The 17,619-nt window shown below is 46.8% G+C and overlaps 1 protein-coding gene across 2 annotated transcripts in view; it reads left to right on the top strand.

Moving 5' to 3' along the window:
* DGLUCY (D-glutamate cyclase) overlaps positions 1 to 17,619 on the top strand; it is a 277,127-nt gene that overhangs the window by 17,410 nt on the left and 242,098 nt on the right. The window contains exon 1 of one of the 2 annotated variants that reach the window (XM_078660050.1): positions 4,464 to 4,588. The exons of the other annotated variant lie outside the window; for it this stretch is intronic. Coding sequence (XP_078516176.1) covers positions 4,580 to 4,588 — 9 coding nt within the window. The 5' untranslated portion in view covers positions 4,464 to 4,579. Of the gene's footprint in view, positions 1 to 4,463; positions 4,589 to 17,619 lie in introns of those variants that run through there. 2 annotated transcript variants of the gene reach the window in all.

The raw sequence follows: 17,619 nt of genomic DNA, 5'->3' as shown, positions 1-17,619 counted from the left end.
AAATACCGCGTTCTCAGCCAGCAGCAAGCCGTCTCCTGGAGCCTCCGCGACCGGCGCTCAGCCTGCCGCCATGTTCCTCCAAGCCCCGCCTCTCATCTCTGACCCATGCCGCCCACTTGCTAACAGAGTCTTCATGTAATTTCTAAAGGTAGCCTTATCTCCAGTCTCCTTACTTCAGTGTCTGGGTCTCCATCTTTAAGGCAAAGAAATGCAGGCAATACTCTTCGTCTGCCAGGGAAGCTATCTCCATTATGTTCCTTGATAACCAGGGACATCTAAAAGGGATGCCACTGGCCCCAGTACTCAGACTATTAACAACACATAGAGTCCTACTACTATACATGTGCCACACGTGCATTGCACATATATACACACTTTTTTTAATAACGTAATTTTCATTAGTTTGTGAGATAGTTACAATGATTAGAAACTTGACAACATGTACTTTTGTCTCCATCTACACGCTATTGGTAAAACATCAGCATTATCATCCTTACAGGTATAAACGTTTTCCCCATCAACCGGCTTCATATTAGTTAAGTGATAGGTCAATCTATTAAGGATGGTGTAGGCGTTGTCACAGTCAATGGGTTGTGTGTCCAGCTACACATATGAATGCAGTTGCAAATATGCACTATGCATTAATAAGGAAAGCAAACCATAATTGAGAAAGAAAAGAAAGAAATAATCTGAAACTATGTGTTGCCTGCTAGGGTGTCACGATCATTACAAAATTATTTCCAATGAGGGAATTAGCATCAGTGGGGATTCTGCTTGGGTATCAAGTGTAGTCCATGTGGAGGTAATCGGGGAATCTGCTCTCGGATGGAAGGAGCAGAAATTAATTTCCTCTTGGGAGGGATCCCATTTGGTCCTCACTGTCTTCTTCTCTCCCTGGGTGGGAGACAATTCTCCCCGTACAGTCAATAGTGGGACAGTCCCGCAGTATTGAACTCCGTGTCTGTGCATGTTCTAAGGGCCTCAGGTTGCGCAATGCCTCCCTCTGGACGGTTGACTCTTGCAGTCCGTCCACTTCAACGCCTCAGCGATCCATCGCTGAAGGGCCTGGCCTCGAGGATCCTTCAGGTGATTACAACTAGGCAACAAGCAAGAATTAGTGCCAGGTCAATATATCAAGATGTCATTTCTTACGATTTAGGCCTAGAGAATAGGCCAAGCAAACAATAGGCCGGTGTTTTAAGATTGTGATAGCCGGTGGCCCTTGCAATGTATCTAATGATTGTTTCCCACTCGTAAGGCCTTGAAGACTTGGCTTTTTACTCCCTCTACTCTGTAAGTTCTCTTGACCTCTTTCCACAGCGCCTTGATGCCCCTGGGTTAAGTTCGCACTTTATAAAGCTTATATTCATTCATTCCCAGTACTGCAAGAGGTCTGTATGATAGAAATCCACATCTACCACTTTGCATCTCTTGCACTCTGCTTGTGCCCCTGGGGACATCAAATGTATTTCTTTAGGTGTAAAATTATCTCTGTGAAAGAAATAATATTGGCTGAGCTTAAGTCTAGCATTCCTTGACGTGCAGGGAGCGTTTTCCAAAATAGTGTTCCTATCCCTGTCCGAAATCAGAAGATTCATAAGTCGCCCAACTGTCTCAGAGGGCCACCAAGTTCCCCTTGGCTTGTCGGAGAGCGCTTTATACCGCAAGGTAATGGCTTTTGATTGTACTGGGAGTGGTGCATATGATCTTTAGGGCATCCTAGATGGTGGTTTATCCGCCTTCTCGCCAACATGCTAGACCATAGTCCTTATAGCCCCAAAGGTTAAAAAATTAATGGGGTGGGTTGCATTGAGTAGAGTCTGGAAGGTTCGAAGTGTGTAGTACGAGAACGGCCCCTTTCCAATCCTGCAATCCTATCCTATCCATTTAGGAAAGATACAGCCGTAAACAGGAGGTCCCTAAAGTAGGGGCATTTCACTTGTGCTCTCTATAATGCTCTAGACCAGGCTTAGTTTAGTGTGTCAATCAGAATATTGGGCGCAGGCATCACAGTGTTAGTCCAGTTTAGCAGCAAGTTCTACAGATATGATATAGGATCCAGTAGACATATATATGGGAATATGTGTGTATATATATATGTATGTATGTATGTATGTGTGTGTGTGTGTGTGTGTGTGTGTGTATATATATATATATATATATATATATATATATATATACATATATATATATATATATTCCGAATAACTCCACACCAATCCCTTCATACTGCCATAGATAGATGTTCACCTTACTACTCCACATACCATGTTGTATTTAAGAGCTCGCCGTGGATCAGCTAATATCCCTTCTTTCTGCTCCTAAATTCATGCACTTTCCTACTGATCTAAATTCGATTTACTATATATATATATATATATATATATATATATATATATATATATATATATAATACACATTCAGAAAACAATAACAGTTTCATTTAATTACTTCATCTCAAATTCATATTAGTATGTTAAAGACTGTCAAACTCAACACAGCTACTTTGTATAACAGTTCGCAATACATTGATTTATGTCCCTAGATGTACGGCTAATTCCCCTCCACTATTCATTCCTCTCAGGAATTTAGTAAGTAGATCTATAATATACCGTGACTCTAAGCGTGGTAATTTATGTAACCTGTCACCTCCTCTAGGATTTATTGGGACATAGTCCAGGCCAAAGTATTGTAATTTATTTCTATTATTTTGATAGAATTCCGCAAAGTGGCGTGCCACAGGAAATGCGAGATCGATCCACTTTATCTATGGCTCTTAAATGTTCCAGAATTCTGATCTTCAGTTGATGGATGGTACTACCTACATAGCGTAGCCCACATGGGCACACCAGGCAGTACACCGCATATGGAGTGCTACAGGTTATAAAATGAGTGATCCCCCTAGTTTTGCCTATGTCTGGTAATTTATATGTCAGGACGCTCTTGTTGTTGGCACACGCCCTATTTTTTATTTTTTTTATTTTCAAAAGTTTTATATAGCGCTGGCTAGACCCGGAGGTATCAGAGCGCTTTAGAGCATCTACTGCAAGGAAAGAAGCCCATCATTTCTTTTAAGGTGTTGGTTCTCTGTGGTGTTTTTTCTAAATGACTCCTTACTAACATGTCTCGCAGAGACCTGGCTTTTCTAAACGTCACTAAAGACTGTGCTGGAATATCGTCTCTGATAACACTATCGGTTTTTAAGATATGGCAGTTTTTTTTAGCATTTTCTTGAGGTAATTAGCTTCAGAGGAATAAGGGTAACCATCCGGAATTTACCCTTGTTATCTGCTGTCGTCTTTTCCTGTTTATCTATCAAGAGTTTATCCCTTGAGATCCTTCTTACCTTTTGCAAGGTTTTAGTTAGAGATGTTAAATCCTAGCCCCTAACGCTGAATCTTGCAATGCACTCTGCGGCAGCCACCTCAAAGTCCTTTTCTCTCGTGCTGTTTCTTTTTAACCTGAGGAGCTCGCCGTACGGAATGCTTTGAATGAGTTTGGTTGGATGATTGCTCCTGGCAAACAGTGTAGAATTGCCTGCCGTAGAATTACGATATAGTGCTGTGTGTATGTTACCATACTCCACAAATACTTTCAGGTCTAGATAGTCCACTGCCATTGGACTTACTGTCCCTGAAAGGTGTAAGTTTAGATTGTTGTTATTCAAGTCATCGATGTATCCATGAGCTGACTCCACTGTCACCTGCCACACAATGAATAAGTAATCGATATATCTATGCCACTACACTACTCTGCCATTGTCCTGTCCCTTATGGGTTTTGGGCACCTGCTCCTCCCACCAGCCAACGAACAAGTTCGCATAGCTGGGGGCAAAGCAGGTACCCATCGCCCACCCAGATGTACAAAATATATGTGTGTGTATATGTGAGTGTGTGTGTATATATATATATATATATATATATATGTATATACACATGTATATGTGTGTGTGTGTATATATATATATATATATATATATATATATATATATATATGTGTGTGTATATATATATATATATTTCACATAGCTCCCTATAGACCCTCAGACAGCCTTTGATAAACACTCACATAGCTTCCATCTCACCTCCTTTTTTTCCTCAGACTATGCAACAGATCCTTACATCTTTCCCAGACCCTCTCGTCCTCTAAAAAGTCATTGTCTTTCCTCATGTTCTTGCCCGTCCGTCTGGCTCTGAAAAACATGGGGATGGTTTAAAGACTACTTAAGTATGCGCAATAACTCCTCAAGTGTAGTAGTTTGAAAATAATGATACAGTTTTGTTAGGTGTCTTTGCGCTTGGACTTACGACCTTCGATCTGCCCAATTGGAGATTTGCTGGAGAGGCCCCAGACCTCATACTCATGATCTGTTAATGAGTCATCCATTGCCAACTTTTCTCAGACGAGGTTCTTCCAAGTACTGAGACGAGGGTGGGACACATTTCTTTTACCTGGAAGGTTATACATTGTATGAAACATATACGTAAACCTGCTGAAGAGGGAGACTGTGCAACCTTTGTGAAACCCAGTGGGACTGCAGGCCTTCAAGCCCACCCTGGCTTCCTCCTCTTCAGACCAAATGTGTGAGGTAAGGTCAGCTCATTGTTTGGGAATTATCACTTTGTCTTTTGCTTGGGAGTTTTATCGAATAGAAACCAGTAGAACAGATGGAGGCGTTCACTGAGGTGTTTCTTCACAAGGCTTTTAGTTGAGATGGTCGTGCTAAGCTCTCAAGTTAGGCATGTTTTTTTTTAAACTAATTGAAAAAAGTGAAGTGTTTTGCATTCATATCGTTGAAATGCCATTTCCTTTCATAAAGTGTTGAGATAACCAGAGCTTTCTGTACAATCAACGTGCCCTTATTTGCAACTCATCTCCAACTATTTGCATTTAATCCCTGTGAACCCCGAGCTTCTCTAAATGTGGTATGGTGAGGAGTGGTATGATGCATCGTGCTGTGGATTCCTATGGTGTTTTTGGAATGTTGTCTGGGGAAGGAAATGTATGTAGCACACTGATGTGGGAGAACGTGTTTTTGTTTTTACAAATTTTTTTATTTGAACATATTTTATTTGTCAAAAAATACGTAAAGGGGGCGTGGCTAGCAGCCAAGCATGGCGGCTGTGTAAAGCGGGAGCTCCCCACGGCATAACGGCCTTGCATGAAATCCGACAACCTAATCCGTCCCATTGCCCACCTGAAGTAGCGGCGCCGGCTCGAGAACCCTAGCGGCACCATCCGTCCAGTTCCGGTGAAAAGCCCTGGCAGATACCCCCTTCAATGTGACATCGGCCCTCGGGACACTACGGAGAGCGGCCGGCGGTGAGTGCCCCGAAGCCCCAAAGAAACCCGAGTGCACACAAGAGCGGGATAGTTTATTGAACTGTTGGCAGTGAGGCCCTTACCGGGGGTGAATTCACGGAGAGAGCGCCAGTGGACACTGCTCCGGTGGCCTCCTGGGCGACGTCCCGGCGCTGCGGCCGTGTGGAGCCTGCCTGCTTGTGGGACTGGCGGTAGCGCAAAACCAGCGCTACGATAATTCGGTCAGCGAAGCGAACCATCTGGTGGGGTCGAGGCCACATACGCAACCTGAAAACGGAACGCGACGCTGTGTGTGAGACGCAGGAGGGTTACATGGCGAGTTGATACCCAGCCACCGCAATCCAGTACCCACTGACCGGGGACACACCGCAGAGATATTCCGAGACCAGGGAAAGTGAGAGGGGGCCTTAGTGGCTGCACTACGTCAAACGCATTGGGGGCCGGAGAAGGCCGGAAGGACGAGACACCCCTACCAACGGACACTGGATCTGCCGGCACAGAGCACACTCCGGGAGCTGAAAACAAGCGACACCTCGACCGGATCACGTGACCCCTGACCATCGGTGCGGACACGCAGACCCCCGCCGCGTGCGGACCACGGTGCTGTCAGAGATAGGGTGCAAACGCCGCACGCCTCGAGAAATGGCAGGTAAAGGGACCAGGAGTGGTTCGACGCAAGCTAAACTGGACAAATTTGCATATAACCAGCACGGACAGTCTCAGATCAATGGGCGTAATTCCACAGGCGCTGCTCAGGACGCGGAAGGGACTCGGAAGGTAACATTGGAGGACATTATGAAGACTCTCTCACAAGTACAGACAACAGTGGGTTCCATCTCCTCCGAGGTCACTCTGCTACGAGCGGACTTTCAGAAAATGAATGAAAGGGTGTCTCAAGTTGAGGTGGTTACGAAGTCACTTATAGAGGACACCTCGGAACTACAAGTGGCGATGGAACGCATGGAGAAAGTCACCAAGATGCTACAAGAGAAGCTGGATGACCAGGAAGGGCGTTCACGAAGAAATAACATACGCATCCTTGGTCTTCCAGAAACAGAAGGGAAGGAGGCGATGGACTTATATGTGGAGGACCTCATAAAAACTAAGCTTCGACCTAAGGGCCTGTCGCACTTCTTTTCAGTAGAGCGGGCGCACAGGGTGCCTGGTGGAGTACCAAAACCAGGAGCTGCGCCGCGACCTGTCCTGGCTAGACTTTTTAATTTTAGAGACAGGGACGCGGTTCTGCAAGCGGCGAGAGTCTCACCACCTGTCGAGCTCCAGAACTCGACTCTAGCTTTCTTTCCGGATTATACAGCGGAAGTGGCCAGGCGCCGGAAATCGTTTAATGAGGTGAAAAAGGCACTGCGAGACAAGGGTCTGCCATACGCTATGCTGTTCCCTGCAAAGTTACGGATTGTAGCCGATGGTAAAGCGTGTTTTTTTGACAAGCCTGAAGTTGCACGGGACTGGCTGGCTGGATGGAGACAGGTGGGCCAACAACAACGCCCACACAGAGATCGACCGCGCAGTCGTGACGGCAGGCCTACGACCACGCCGCCCAGCCATCCCGCAAGCCAGGAGGATGCAGCGAGAGTGGACTCTGATCTGGAACGGGATCCACTTGACTCCGGACAACCGACCATGGAGTAATAGTGGCTCTTTCTACTCCGGGACGAATGCGACAAGAGGGAACCTGATGCTGGTGAAGCTGAGTAGGGTGGGCATTAGCCGGTGCCTGTAGGGGACTCACCAACCCCACGAGCAAGTAAGATGGTTCGAATTGGGGGGAAAAAAGCACTCTGCCAAGTTGGGGAAGCGGGCGGGGAACGGTCCGTGGAGCAGGGGAGCAGGGAGGGGGGTTGGGGGGGGGGGGTTGTAATGTTAATGTTATTGTTGACTGTCATCATTTATGTACCGAACTACACAACCACGCCACTTGTCACATGGTTCCGAAGCACCAACACACGGGGCAGCATATGCACTGAGATACGCTGCCGATCACCCACATCACTGTTAACACGACCCAATGGCTCAGCAACTACACGCGGCACCCACTGAGGACCCCCATACAACCACGGAAGTGCCCCCCCTGCGCCTACTCACTTGGAACGTTCGAGGCTTGGGGGATAAAATTAAGAGAGGGCTGGTTCTGCAGGCCATCAAACGCCAGGGTCCTGACCTGGTGCTGATTCAAGAAACACACCTCACAGGGACAACGTGTAAAGCGTTGCGTAGACGTGGGTATGCGATGGCAGTGCATGCAGACTTCACAACGGGCTCCAGGGGGACTGGGATACTCATGAAAAAAACATCACCTTTCTTGGTGGAACATCGTAAGGCGGACGACCAGGGTCGATTCGCTGCGCTCCATGGCCAATGGGCAGGGAGGCCTCTCAATATAGTTTCTGTGTACGTTCCTCCAGCGCTCCACTCTACGGCACTGCCGGCACTAGGCAAATTCCTCCTGGACCTCCCGGAGGGTGACACAATCATAGGGGGGGGATCTTAATGCAATAGCGGACCCCACACTGGACACCTTTCCCATAAGAAACCGCCCTGGGAGATCTGCCGCACTCCCTGGCTTCCTGGAGGCCATGGGACTTACAGACGTGTGGCGACAGCTGAACCCGACGGCGAATCAGTACACATACTACTCCGCTACACATAACAGCCTTTCACGCATAGACTACTTTTTGTTTCTGGGGGTAGGCCTGGGATCAGTGGAAAAGTTAGAAATCCTGCCCAGAGGCGTGTCTGACCACTCACCAATATCCCTGTTGCTCACCACCAAAGAAAGGAAATGCGCTAGAATATATCCATTATACCCAAACTATTTAAAAGTCCCCAAGGTCCGGACGAAGCTTAAAGTAGTAACCACACAGTACTTTAAGGAGAACAGTGGGACGGTGTCCTCGCCATCGGTACTATGGGAGGCTTACAAAGCGGTCCTCCGGGGGGAGGCAATCGCGGTGATAGCAGGGCATAAACGGGATTTTAGGCGCGAACTCACGGAACTAGAACTGGCGCTCCACAGCGCGAACATTACTCACATGTCGGATCCCACCCCAGAAACGACGCACCTACTACAACTCCGTCAGCAGCAATACCAGGCCCACCTCAAAACGACCGTTCAGGGCTATATCGCAAACACATCACATAGAATATATGACGTGGGTGATAAGGCCGGAAAAATGCTGGCATGGTTGGACAGGAGGGGGGGCAGTAGCAGAGGTAAACAGAGGCTTTACAATCACGATGGTCAACTACAGACTCACCCTGAACAAATAGTTCGCACACTGGCACGTCACTTCCAGGAGATCTATACCCCGGACCGGGATGTCACTGCACAGACGGCGGCAACCTCACTCGAACACATTGCCATCCCCAGACTCTCGCGGGAAGCACAGCAGGAATTAGAGGCTGATCTGTCAGAAGAAGAGGTTCAGCTGACGATACATGCACTGCAATCCGGCAAAGCATTGGGTCCCAATGGGCTGCCCGTGGAATGGTACAAAGCAATGGCTTCCACACTGAGTAGGCCACTGCTGGATATGTATAACGATAGCCTCGAGAAGGCGGAATTACCGCTTGATCAACGTACAGCCACGATCGTGGCCATTCCAAAGCCGAATAAGCCGCCGACTGCCAGCACATCGTATCGCCCTATCTCCCTGCTAAACGTGGAAGCTAAAATCCTGGCGAAGCTCCTGGCTAGCCGACTGACGCAACACCTACCCACACTGATACACCCTGATCAGTCGGGCTTTATGCCTCACAGGAGTACAGCATTGAATCTTAGAAGGGTCCATGGGGTCATGGCACGTGCGCACCTACTCTCTGAACAGGCGGTGATCCTCTCCCTTGACGCTAAAATGGCATTCGATCTCGTAGAATGGGAATATTTATTTGCAGTACTTGCACGTATGGGCTTTGGTCCAAAATATATTGCATGGGTGAGACTTTTATATACATCACCAGTAGCGAAAGTAGTGGCGAACGGCCACATTTCACCACCATTCCCACTGAGACGTGGGACCAGACAAGGGTGCCCGTTGTCACCCCTACTCTTTGCCCTAGTACTGGAGCCACTAGCGATCATGCTTAGAACGACACCACTGTTTCGGGGTATCAAATGGGAGGAGGGATAGGAAGATAAGATCTCCCTGTACGCAGACGATATGCTCATATATATGGTTGACCCTGACGCCGGGATCCCTGCCCTGCTGCGTCTCTGTAACTCGCACGGGAAGGCGTCCGGTTACACCCTGAACTTGTCCAAGTCGGTGATATACGTGCTCAAAGGCCCAGAACCACTACTGCAGGAGGGTTACCCTCTGGCACTGACGACAACCTCCTTTAAATACTTAGGTGTCGTGATCACGGGCAACGCCACAGATTTTTTTGAGAAAAATTTGAAACCACCTCTAGATCGCCTGCGTGCGGACGACAAACACTGGGCGACTTTACCCTTGACCCTCCTTGGGCGAGCAGCCCTATATAAGATGATGGCGCTCCCTAGATTCCTTTATGTACTAGAAAATACCCCGTATATGGTTCCGCCACACTACTTCAAACACATTACGGCCCTGGTCACCAATCTACTCTGGAGTAATGGCCAGGCGCGTATCGCACATGATAAACTGGTAAAAAGTTGGTATGAGGGGGGGATTGCACTACCAAATGTACAGTTATACTATTGGGCAGCCCAACTCAAAATTATTAACCAATGGATCCACTCCCCACGAGCGGACCCAGCTTATAGGGCGGACTGGTCTCAACTGGAGACGGATTGCATGCTCTCCGTTTTGTATAACAAGTCGCAAGTTAAAAAACTGATGGGCCCAACAAAACACACAGCGGCCCTGTGGCACATAGCACAGACACGTATGGGATGGAAAGGGAAAATCACCAAAATGACACCACTGTGGGATGTGAACTCACTAGGCAACCTTAGGTCATGCAAAGGGTTCACACAATGGGACTACATAGGGATCTCCACGGTAGGGGACCTGTGGGACAAAGACACGGTGGTAACGTTTTCCCACCTTCAACAACAATACGGTCTAGGCCCCACCGAGACGTTTAGATATGTACAGATACATCATGCACTGCTTCAAGCGATCCCGGCAGGCACCGTACTGCCGGAAGCCTCGCCACTAGAGGACAGACTATTGACAGACTTTATACCGCACAGTGCGACCTCCCTCACATATAAAAAAACTGGTAAATAATTTGGATGACCCTACACTTAAACTTAAAGAGAAGTGGGTGGAGGAGATAGGCGACTTAGATGAATCAGAATGGAATGCAGCACTTGCCTCCCCAAAGGAAGTAGGTATTTCGGCAAAATTTAGATTAGTGCAACTCAAAATTCTGCACCGCACTTACTACACTAGAACACTACTTCACAGGATACAAAGGGCAACACATCCCTTCTGCCTGAGGGGTTGCCCAAAGATTCAAGAATTCTGGAAGCAGGTTATGCGCACTGTCTCCCAAACCCTCAAGCTCTCCATCCTACCTGAACCCCGTAAGTGCCTGTTGAATATCAGGGACCCCAATGACCTGGATAGGTACGGATTGATATGGGCCACACTGGCGGTAACAGTGGCTAAGCGAGACATTGCACACAAATGGGGGGCTCCGGATCTGCCTACTGCAGCTAGATGGACTAGAAATATGGACCTGCTGATGGTGGTTGAAAGGGCGGTATATGTGCTCAGGGCTTGCCCCCGTAAGTGGAACAAGGTCTGGACCCCTTGGAATGTTTACAGGGGGGAAATCTGCGAACCCTTGCCAGAGGAAGAAGACTTAGATTTCGAAGAGGAGGATGGGTAGGGGGATGGGTGGTGGGGTGCTGGATGTTTGTCTCCGACAAAATGCTACGCCGTTCTGGCTTTGCCATGGACCAGGAGAGTGGCCATAGGAGGTGCTGTTGGTCAACTATGGACATATGTGGCAAAATGGAAAATGATGACACGGGTTAAGTTTATTTCTCTTTGTTTTTGAATTGTGTTATTCACATACTACTATTTGTGTTAGGAGGGCACGGGGGATATACCTCATATACTGTGAGACAATATACTGAGCTTCAACACTTGTACTACGACCACTGGTAGATACCAACCAGGTCTTGGTAGGATAACATTCACCTACGTTTGATTGTACATTGAATAAGATGATTTAACATAACGTACTTACATTGAAAAAGTTATTATTTCTGAACTGCAATAATGTGTATGCACCTTCTGCCTTCATGTTAATAAAGATTTAAAAAAAAAAAATGAATTAAAAAAAAAAATACGTAAAGGGCGAAGCTCTGTGAACCAGAGACTTCCGTGGCATCAATATACATCATCATGACGTTGACATTTTTTCATATACAGAGGAAAAATGAAAGTCCATTACAATCGAATCAAAGACAAAAAGAAAAAAATGAACATACAACACCCCCTTGTTTTTACAGTTTTATTTTGTGAAGACCAGGCTCACTTGGTCATCAGAGCTCTTTACATAATTCGAAAAAGGTACAATGCAGGAAGTTAGTAGATGCAGAAACAGGAGAAACATGTTCATAATGAATATTAGGGCTGAGGTTGGGTACAGAGTTTCACCATTTTTTTTTACCTTTTGGACGGAAAATTACAGAACAGAAAAGTTCGTTGAGTTCAATTTGTAGTGTGGAGTAGGACTAGAAAAGTTTAGAAAATGATGTGGTAATGACTGGGGGACTGAACTATTTAAAGAGTTTAACCTTCAAAAAGCCCATACTACACCTACAGACTTGTTGCAAAGCATTAAAGTAAAATTGTGCGTCACAATTTGCTTCGCAACTCTCAACGCCTGTGTTGCGATTCCTTGTAAATAGTAAGGAAAATGGGTGACCAACCGGTACTGCCTCTTGTGATTAACATGGAAATGTACACATGCTTTGTGAGCGCTAGTGCAGGAGCAAACCTTTGACCAGTTACTGACTGCTATTTGCAGTCATTAAAGTTTTGTGCTGTGGAAAATGCCGGCTCTTCTTAATTTAACAGCCTAACCAGTTTGTAATCCGCTAGTGTTGCATTCGCTCATTGCGTCTCAAGATGTTTTCCCTACCTGAACTCCTTGCATTTTATTCTATTAAATATGGTGGCTGTGCTTGCATTCACACCAATGATGGTTCTATTTCTGTGGTTCTGACTTTTTAAACTGTCCCACTGCCATGACTGGAACAAAATAAGCCAGGCATTGCTGTGTTGTGTTGGTAGTTCTCTTTAGGCATTTGCCTACAGAAAGCCAAATGCTTGTGTCTGGACTAAAATCCCAGTTCAAGAAGGCCTCCCATAACTTTGAGAGCTGGAGGTCCTCAAAGTCAGGAGTCCTGGGGGACAAGTGACTTCATGCATTACATTAAACCTAAAAGCAGACATCTCAGATACAATTAAGGCCATTTGTTCTACCTGTTTTTCTGAGGACATTCTATATCGCAGCAGACGTTTGTTAACATAACTAGTTGGGAAGACAAGATAACATTGATCATTGTCAATGTTCAATAGTTTTGCTATGTCTGCATGTGCCATCTCCTTTGCTTTACCCAATTTCTAGTTTCAGGATGTTTTATGTGGATTGAATTGATGATTTATTGGACGCTTCTCCGACAGCCTTCTAGGTCTGTCCACTTTAGAAGCTAGTGACCTAGAATTAGAGTTAACTAAACTTTGTTGCCATGTCTTATTTAACGTTTTCCTCAGTGGCAAGCGGCTTACCTCCCTCTCTTAGAGTAGAATGGATAAATTGTTTAAGAATTCTAATTACTATATGTCAATTAATTGGCTATGCAGCAGGGTCACTGGAATTATGTGGCGGTGCAGCGTTAACTAACTTATGGGCTGAGAGCAAGCTAATTATGTGCGAGGAACGACAAATTATGCACCATAGTTTGCAATTAAATGCAAATTATGCAGGCTGTTTGTTAACATTATTTTGTAGCTACCTTAACATTTTATGGAACCAATCTTTTTATTAATGTTGGTAGACCATCCTTAAGGCAATACACAGCTGTGTGCCTAGAACCCCATTGGCTGACAGCGTGGAGTAAATCAACGTAACCAAGTTTATACAGCTTCAATGCCTAAAACCCTGGGGATGGCAGCGATATCTGGATTGTGTTAACAAACCTATCTACAATAGGAAAATAATTCTAAGCTATCAGCAATACATTTAAGAAAGGAAAGAAACCCCCTTCTTCCCATCCCTAAAAAGAAAAAAAAATGGTCCTGCACAAGTCATGAGTTAACAAGCATTTATGCCTTACACCTTAATCTGTCATGCTTCTTTTAAGATCTGAGTCACTCCGTGAAAGTCGCCGTTACATCCTTTGCCTCAGGGTTCAGGTGCAGTATTTGTGGGTATTTGGGGCATGTCACCTCCCTCAATTCTTTTGACAGCAACTGGATGAGAGGGGCCCACAATTCTGCATAGGTCTCGCCCTTATGGTCCTGAATCAAGGAGAGGCGTTCCATGGTGAGAGTCTGCCACAGTCTATGTAGCCAGGCCGTGTGGTCTCAAACATTCGTGGTGCCCCATTGTGCACGGATTGTTTGTCGTGCCGCTAGCCGTGCCATCTGCCTACCTTTCAGTGAGCATAAGGGAAATGTCAGCGCGTTTGATAGCCCCAGAAGTGTATATGCCGGGAAGTGTGGGATCTCTGTATCAAACGCCTTGTCAGTGTCATTCAACACCCACTCCCAGAAGCGACCCAGCTTTGGGCAATGCCAAAGTAAATGCACTAGAGAGCCTGAGAGGCCACATCCCCTCCGACACTTCTCAGTATGATTTTTGTCCCAGCTGTGAATGCGGGCGGTGTGAGGTCCAGTAGCATATGACTTTGTAAGCCGATCGAGTCCGCTGTGTTATGTGGCGTATGGTGCGCTCTGTAATGGATCTTTGCCCATTCTTTGTCCGACAGGGCCCTTCTCAACTCCTCCTCCCAACGCAATTGTCCCTTTGTTCGCCCCCCTTCCTCCCAGTAGCAAGCATGGTGTACAGCTCTGAAATCAGATGCTTATCTTTTTTGCATACTAGCCATTTCCAGAAGGAAGTGAGCTGCCGAGAAGCCTTCACTAGATAGGTCATGGAAGTGACCCAGTGCCTAAGTTGTAGATATTGAAAGTCATTGGATTTAGGTAGGTCATTTAGTCTAGTCTCAGTTGTTCATATGGGATTATGCATTCTAGATCAAACAACGAACCCCTCTTCTTACCTCCCGCTTCTCTCCATCTCTGAAAGACCTCTGATTTGCAGCCTGGTGGGAAGTCGGGGTTGTCAACTATCGGGGCGGGGATGTCGTCAGGCCCCTCCTTAGTGCTACGGCATCCCATACTTTCAGTGTCGCAGCCGTAACTAGGGAAGAGTAGAGACCCCAGGCCCTCAGTTTACGAGGGAGCCATACCTCCCTCCAGATATTTGCTCCAGCTGCTGCCTGATCCATGACGGTCCAGTGCTTTTCGGAGAGCAGTCGGTTCCACTCCACAATGTAGTGGAGGTGGGAGGCTTGCAAATACCTGTGCACCAACGGTAGGCCCACTCCTCCTTCCTGCTTGGACTGCATCATTTGGGATATAGGTAATCACACCTCCTTCCCTCCCCAAACCACTTTGTTTATATATTTGTTTCGGTGGGGGGGGGGACCAAGGGTAGTGTCTGAAAGATATATAGAATCCGCAGTTGCACTGTCTTCTTTACCGCTGCTATATGCCCAAACCAGGCCAGCTTTAGTCTTGACCACCCATCCAGGACTTTCGTAGTTTGTTCCACCAGCGCCGAGTAATTCAGCCCCAGCGTCCTAGAGTCGGAGCCAGGAGGAAGTAAGTTATCGGTTGCTTTGCCCATTGCAGAGGGAATCTCTCCCTTAAGATCTCTTCATGGGCCTATGGGGAAGATAGGTTAAGAACATGTGATTTGCTCAAGTTTACTTTGAATCCTGAGACTTTCCCAAAGGCCTCTAGCTTGTTCAGGAGGGCGGGCAGGAAAGTCAGTGGTTCCAAGAGTGATAAAATTGCGTCGTCCGCGTAGAGACTTATCTTGTGTATGTCACCTCTGAATCGTAGTCCCCCTATCTGCGTGTGGTCCCGAATCTGTTGGGCAAGGGGCTCCATGTATAGAGTGAAGAGGAGGGGCGAAACAGGCATCTATGCCTCGTGGCCCGTGCTATAGGGAATGGATCCGAAGACAACCCATTCACCCTGAAAAATGCCTGAGGGGCCTGGTATATGGATCGCTCACCGAGGCCAAATCAATGGAGTGTGTCAAAAAGGTAACTCCACCGTACTCTGTCGAACGCTTCCTCTGCGTCTCTTTGTGGGATCTATGTACACTATCCATAAGGTATAGGAGTCGCTTAGTGTTATCTCCTCCCTGACGTGTGGGGATGAATCCCGCTTAGTCGGGTCGATCAGGCTCGCCATCAACGGGTTCAATTGAGCCGCTAATATTCCGGCAAAGATCTTTGCGTCTAGATTAAGCAGTTATATTGGGCAGTATGAACCGCATGCGCTGGGATCTTTATGAGGTTTGAGAATCACCGAGATCGACGCTTCTGCCATGGAGTCGGTGACTGCCCCGCTTTCCAAAAAGGCGTTGAATAGATGCGTTAGCAGAGGGGACAACTCCACACAGAAGGTTTTATAAAACAGAGCTGGATACCCGTCGGGGCAGGGGCTTTATTCAATTTCAGCCAAGCGAGGCCCGAAATGACTTCCTCAGGGCGTATTGGGACGTTGAGTTGGCTCACCATAGCCTCCGGGAGGCGTGTGAACTTACTTGCCTCCGGATATGTGCAAGCTTCTTGCTGCTCTGCTTCATCTTCGGCATATAAAGATTGGTAGAACTGTCTAAAGGTTTCTACTATCTGAGAGTCCGAGTGTACTTTTTCGCCCAAAGGCTGCTTGATCGACGGTATTGCCACCGCCATCGCCATAGCTCTGAGTCTTTGAGCAAGCAATCTCCGCATCTGTCACTGCTCAGGTAGAATTTGTGTTGTAGGCGGAGAAGGGCATATTCCACCCCATCTAAGTCCAGACGTTTTAGGAGGAGCCTCTTCTTTTCCAGTTCTCTCTATACCCTGGGTGCACCTCTGCGCTTATGGAGTCTCTGGCTCTCTAACCTCCTGCGCTATGTTCTGTTGAGTTTCTCGGCGTCTTCTATTGGCAGCTGATGTACAGCCATAAATTCCCCCCTCGCTACCAATTTCAATGTCTCCCTAATTGCGGCCAGGGATGTGTTCTCCCTATCATTGTGCTGTAAATATTCTACTATTTTTGTGCGTATCTCCTTCACAGTGTTTGGTGATTGCAGCAGGCCTTCTCTTAGGCGCCATCTCGGGAATTTATGTCGGGCATCATCTGGTTGAACAGTGACAATAATCAGTGCATTATCCGACAGGGATCTTGGCTCTATAGTTGCCTCCCACACCCTAGGCAGAAGCGCTGTGGAGGCCAGGTAGTGGTAAAGACGTGTGTAAGATTTGTGTGCAGATGAGTAGTGTGTGTAGTCTCGTGTCTCTGGGTGTTGTTGGCGCCAGACATCATGCAACCCATTTTCTTCGAACCACCGTCTACCCTCCGGTGAGTGCGCCCCTATTTGTGCAGATCTCTGGCAAGAGCGATCCTTGGTAATGTCCACCACTAAATTGAAATCTCCTCCCACTAGGATCGCTGCGTCGGGAGACGCTAAACCCTCTGAAAGATTCCTAACAATGAAGGGTTCCTGTTGCATGTGTTCCTTTTTTAACTTTATTTTCATTTTGTAAACAAACATTGTTGCCATTGGCCATTACATTTAGTGCAGCAGCAGCAAGAGGAGACGAATAGTGACATACCATCGACATCATTAATACAATCATTTTACATTATACTTTAACGAGGAGTTACCCTTTACATTGTTTCTTTTGCATTATATCCAACCAACCAGGGGTGAACTTGTACCCTTCAAGCTACGAATCTGGCCCACCTCCCAGACAGGCATGACCTGTACAGTGCGAAGCAATTCCCAGTTTTTTCCGCACCGGTTAGTTTAGTCGATACCAGCTCTATCCTGTTCTTCTTCTGCGTTTTCCGTCTCAGATAGGCGGGCAAGATATACTTTGAATGGGTCCCAGGTATCTTTTAGTTTACAACCCATAGGCATAAGAGCATTAAAGTTTTTTGACTTTATATTACAATAGGACAAATCGGCACACCATTCCTTTATTGTGGGCGTAGGCCCCACTCATCCATCTCAGCGCAACTCTACGCTTTGCAATCAAAATGCACA

This window comes from Lissotriton helveticus, chromosome 9 (genome assembly GCF_964261635.1).
Source record: "Lissotriton helveticus chromosome 9, aLisHel1.1, whole genome shotgun sequence".
NCBI classification, from domain to species: Eukaryota; Metazoa; Chordata; class Amphibia; order Caudata; family Salamandridae; genus Lissotriton; species Lissotriton helveticus.
This window is presented reverse-complemented; position numbering and strand designations above follow the sequence as displayed.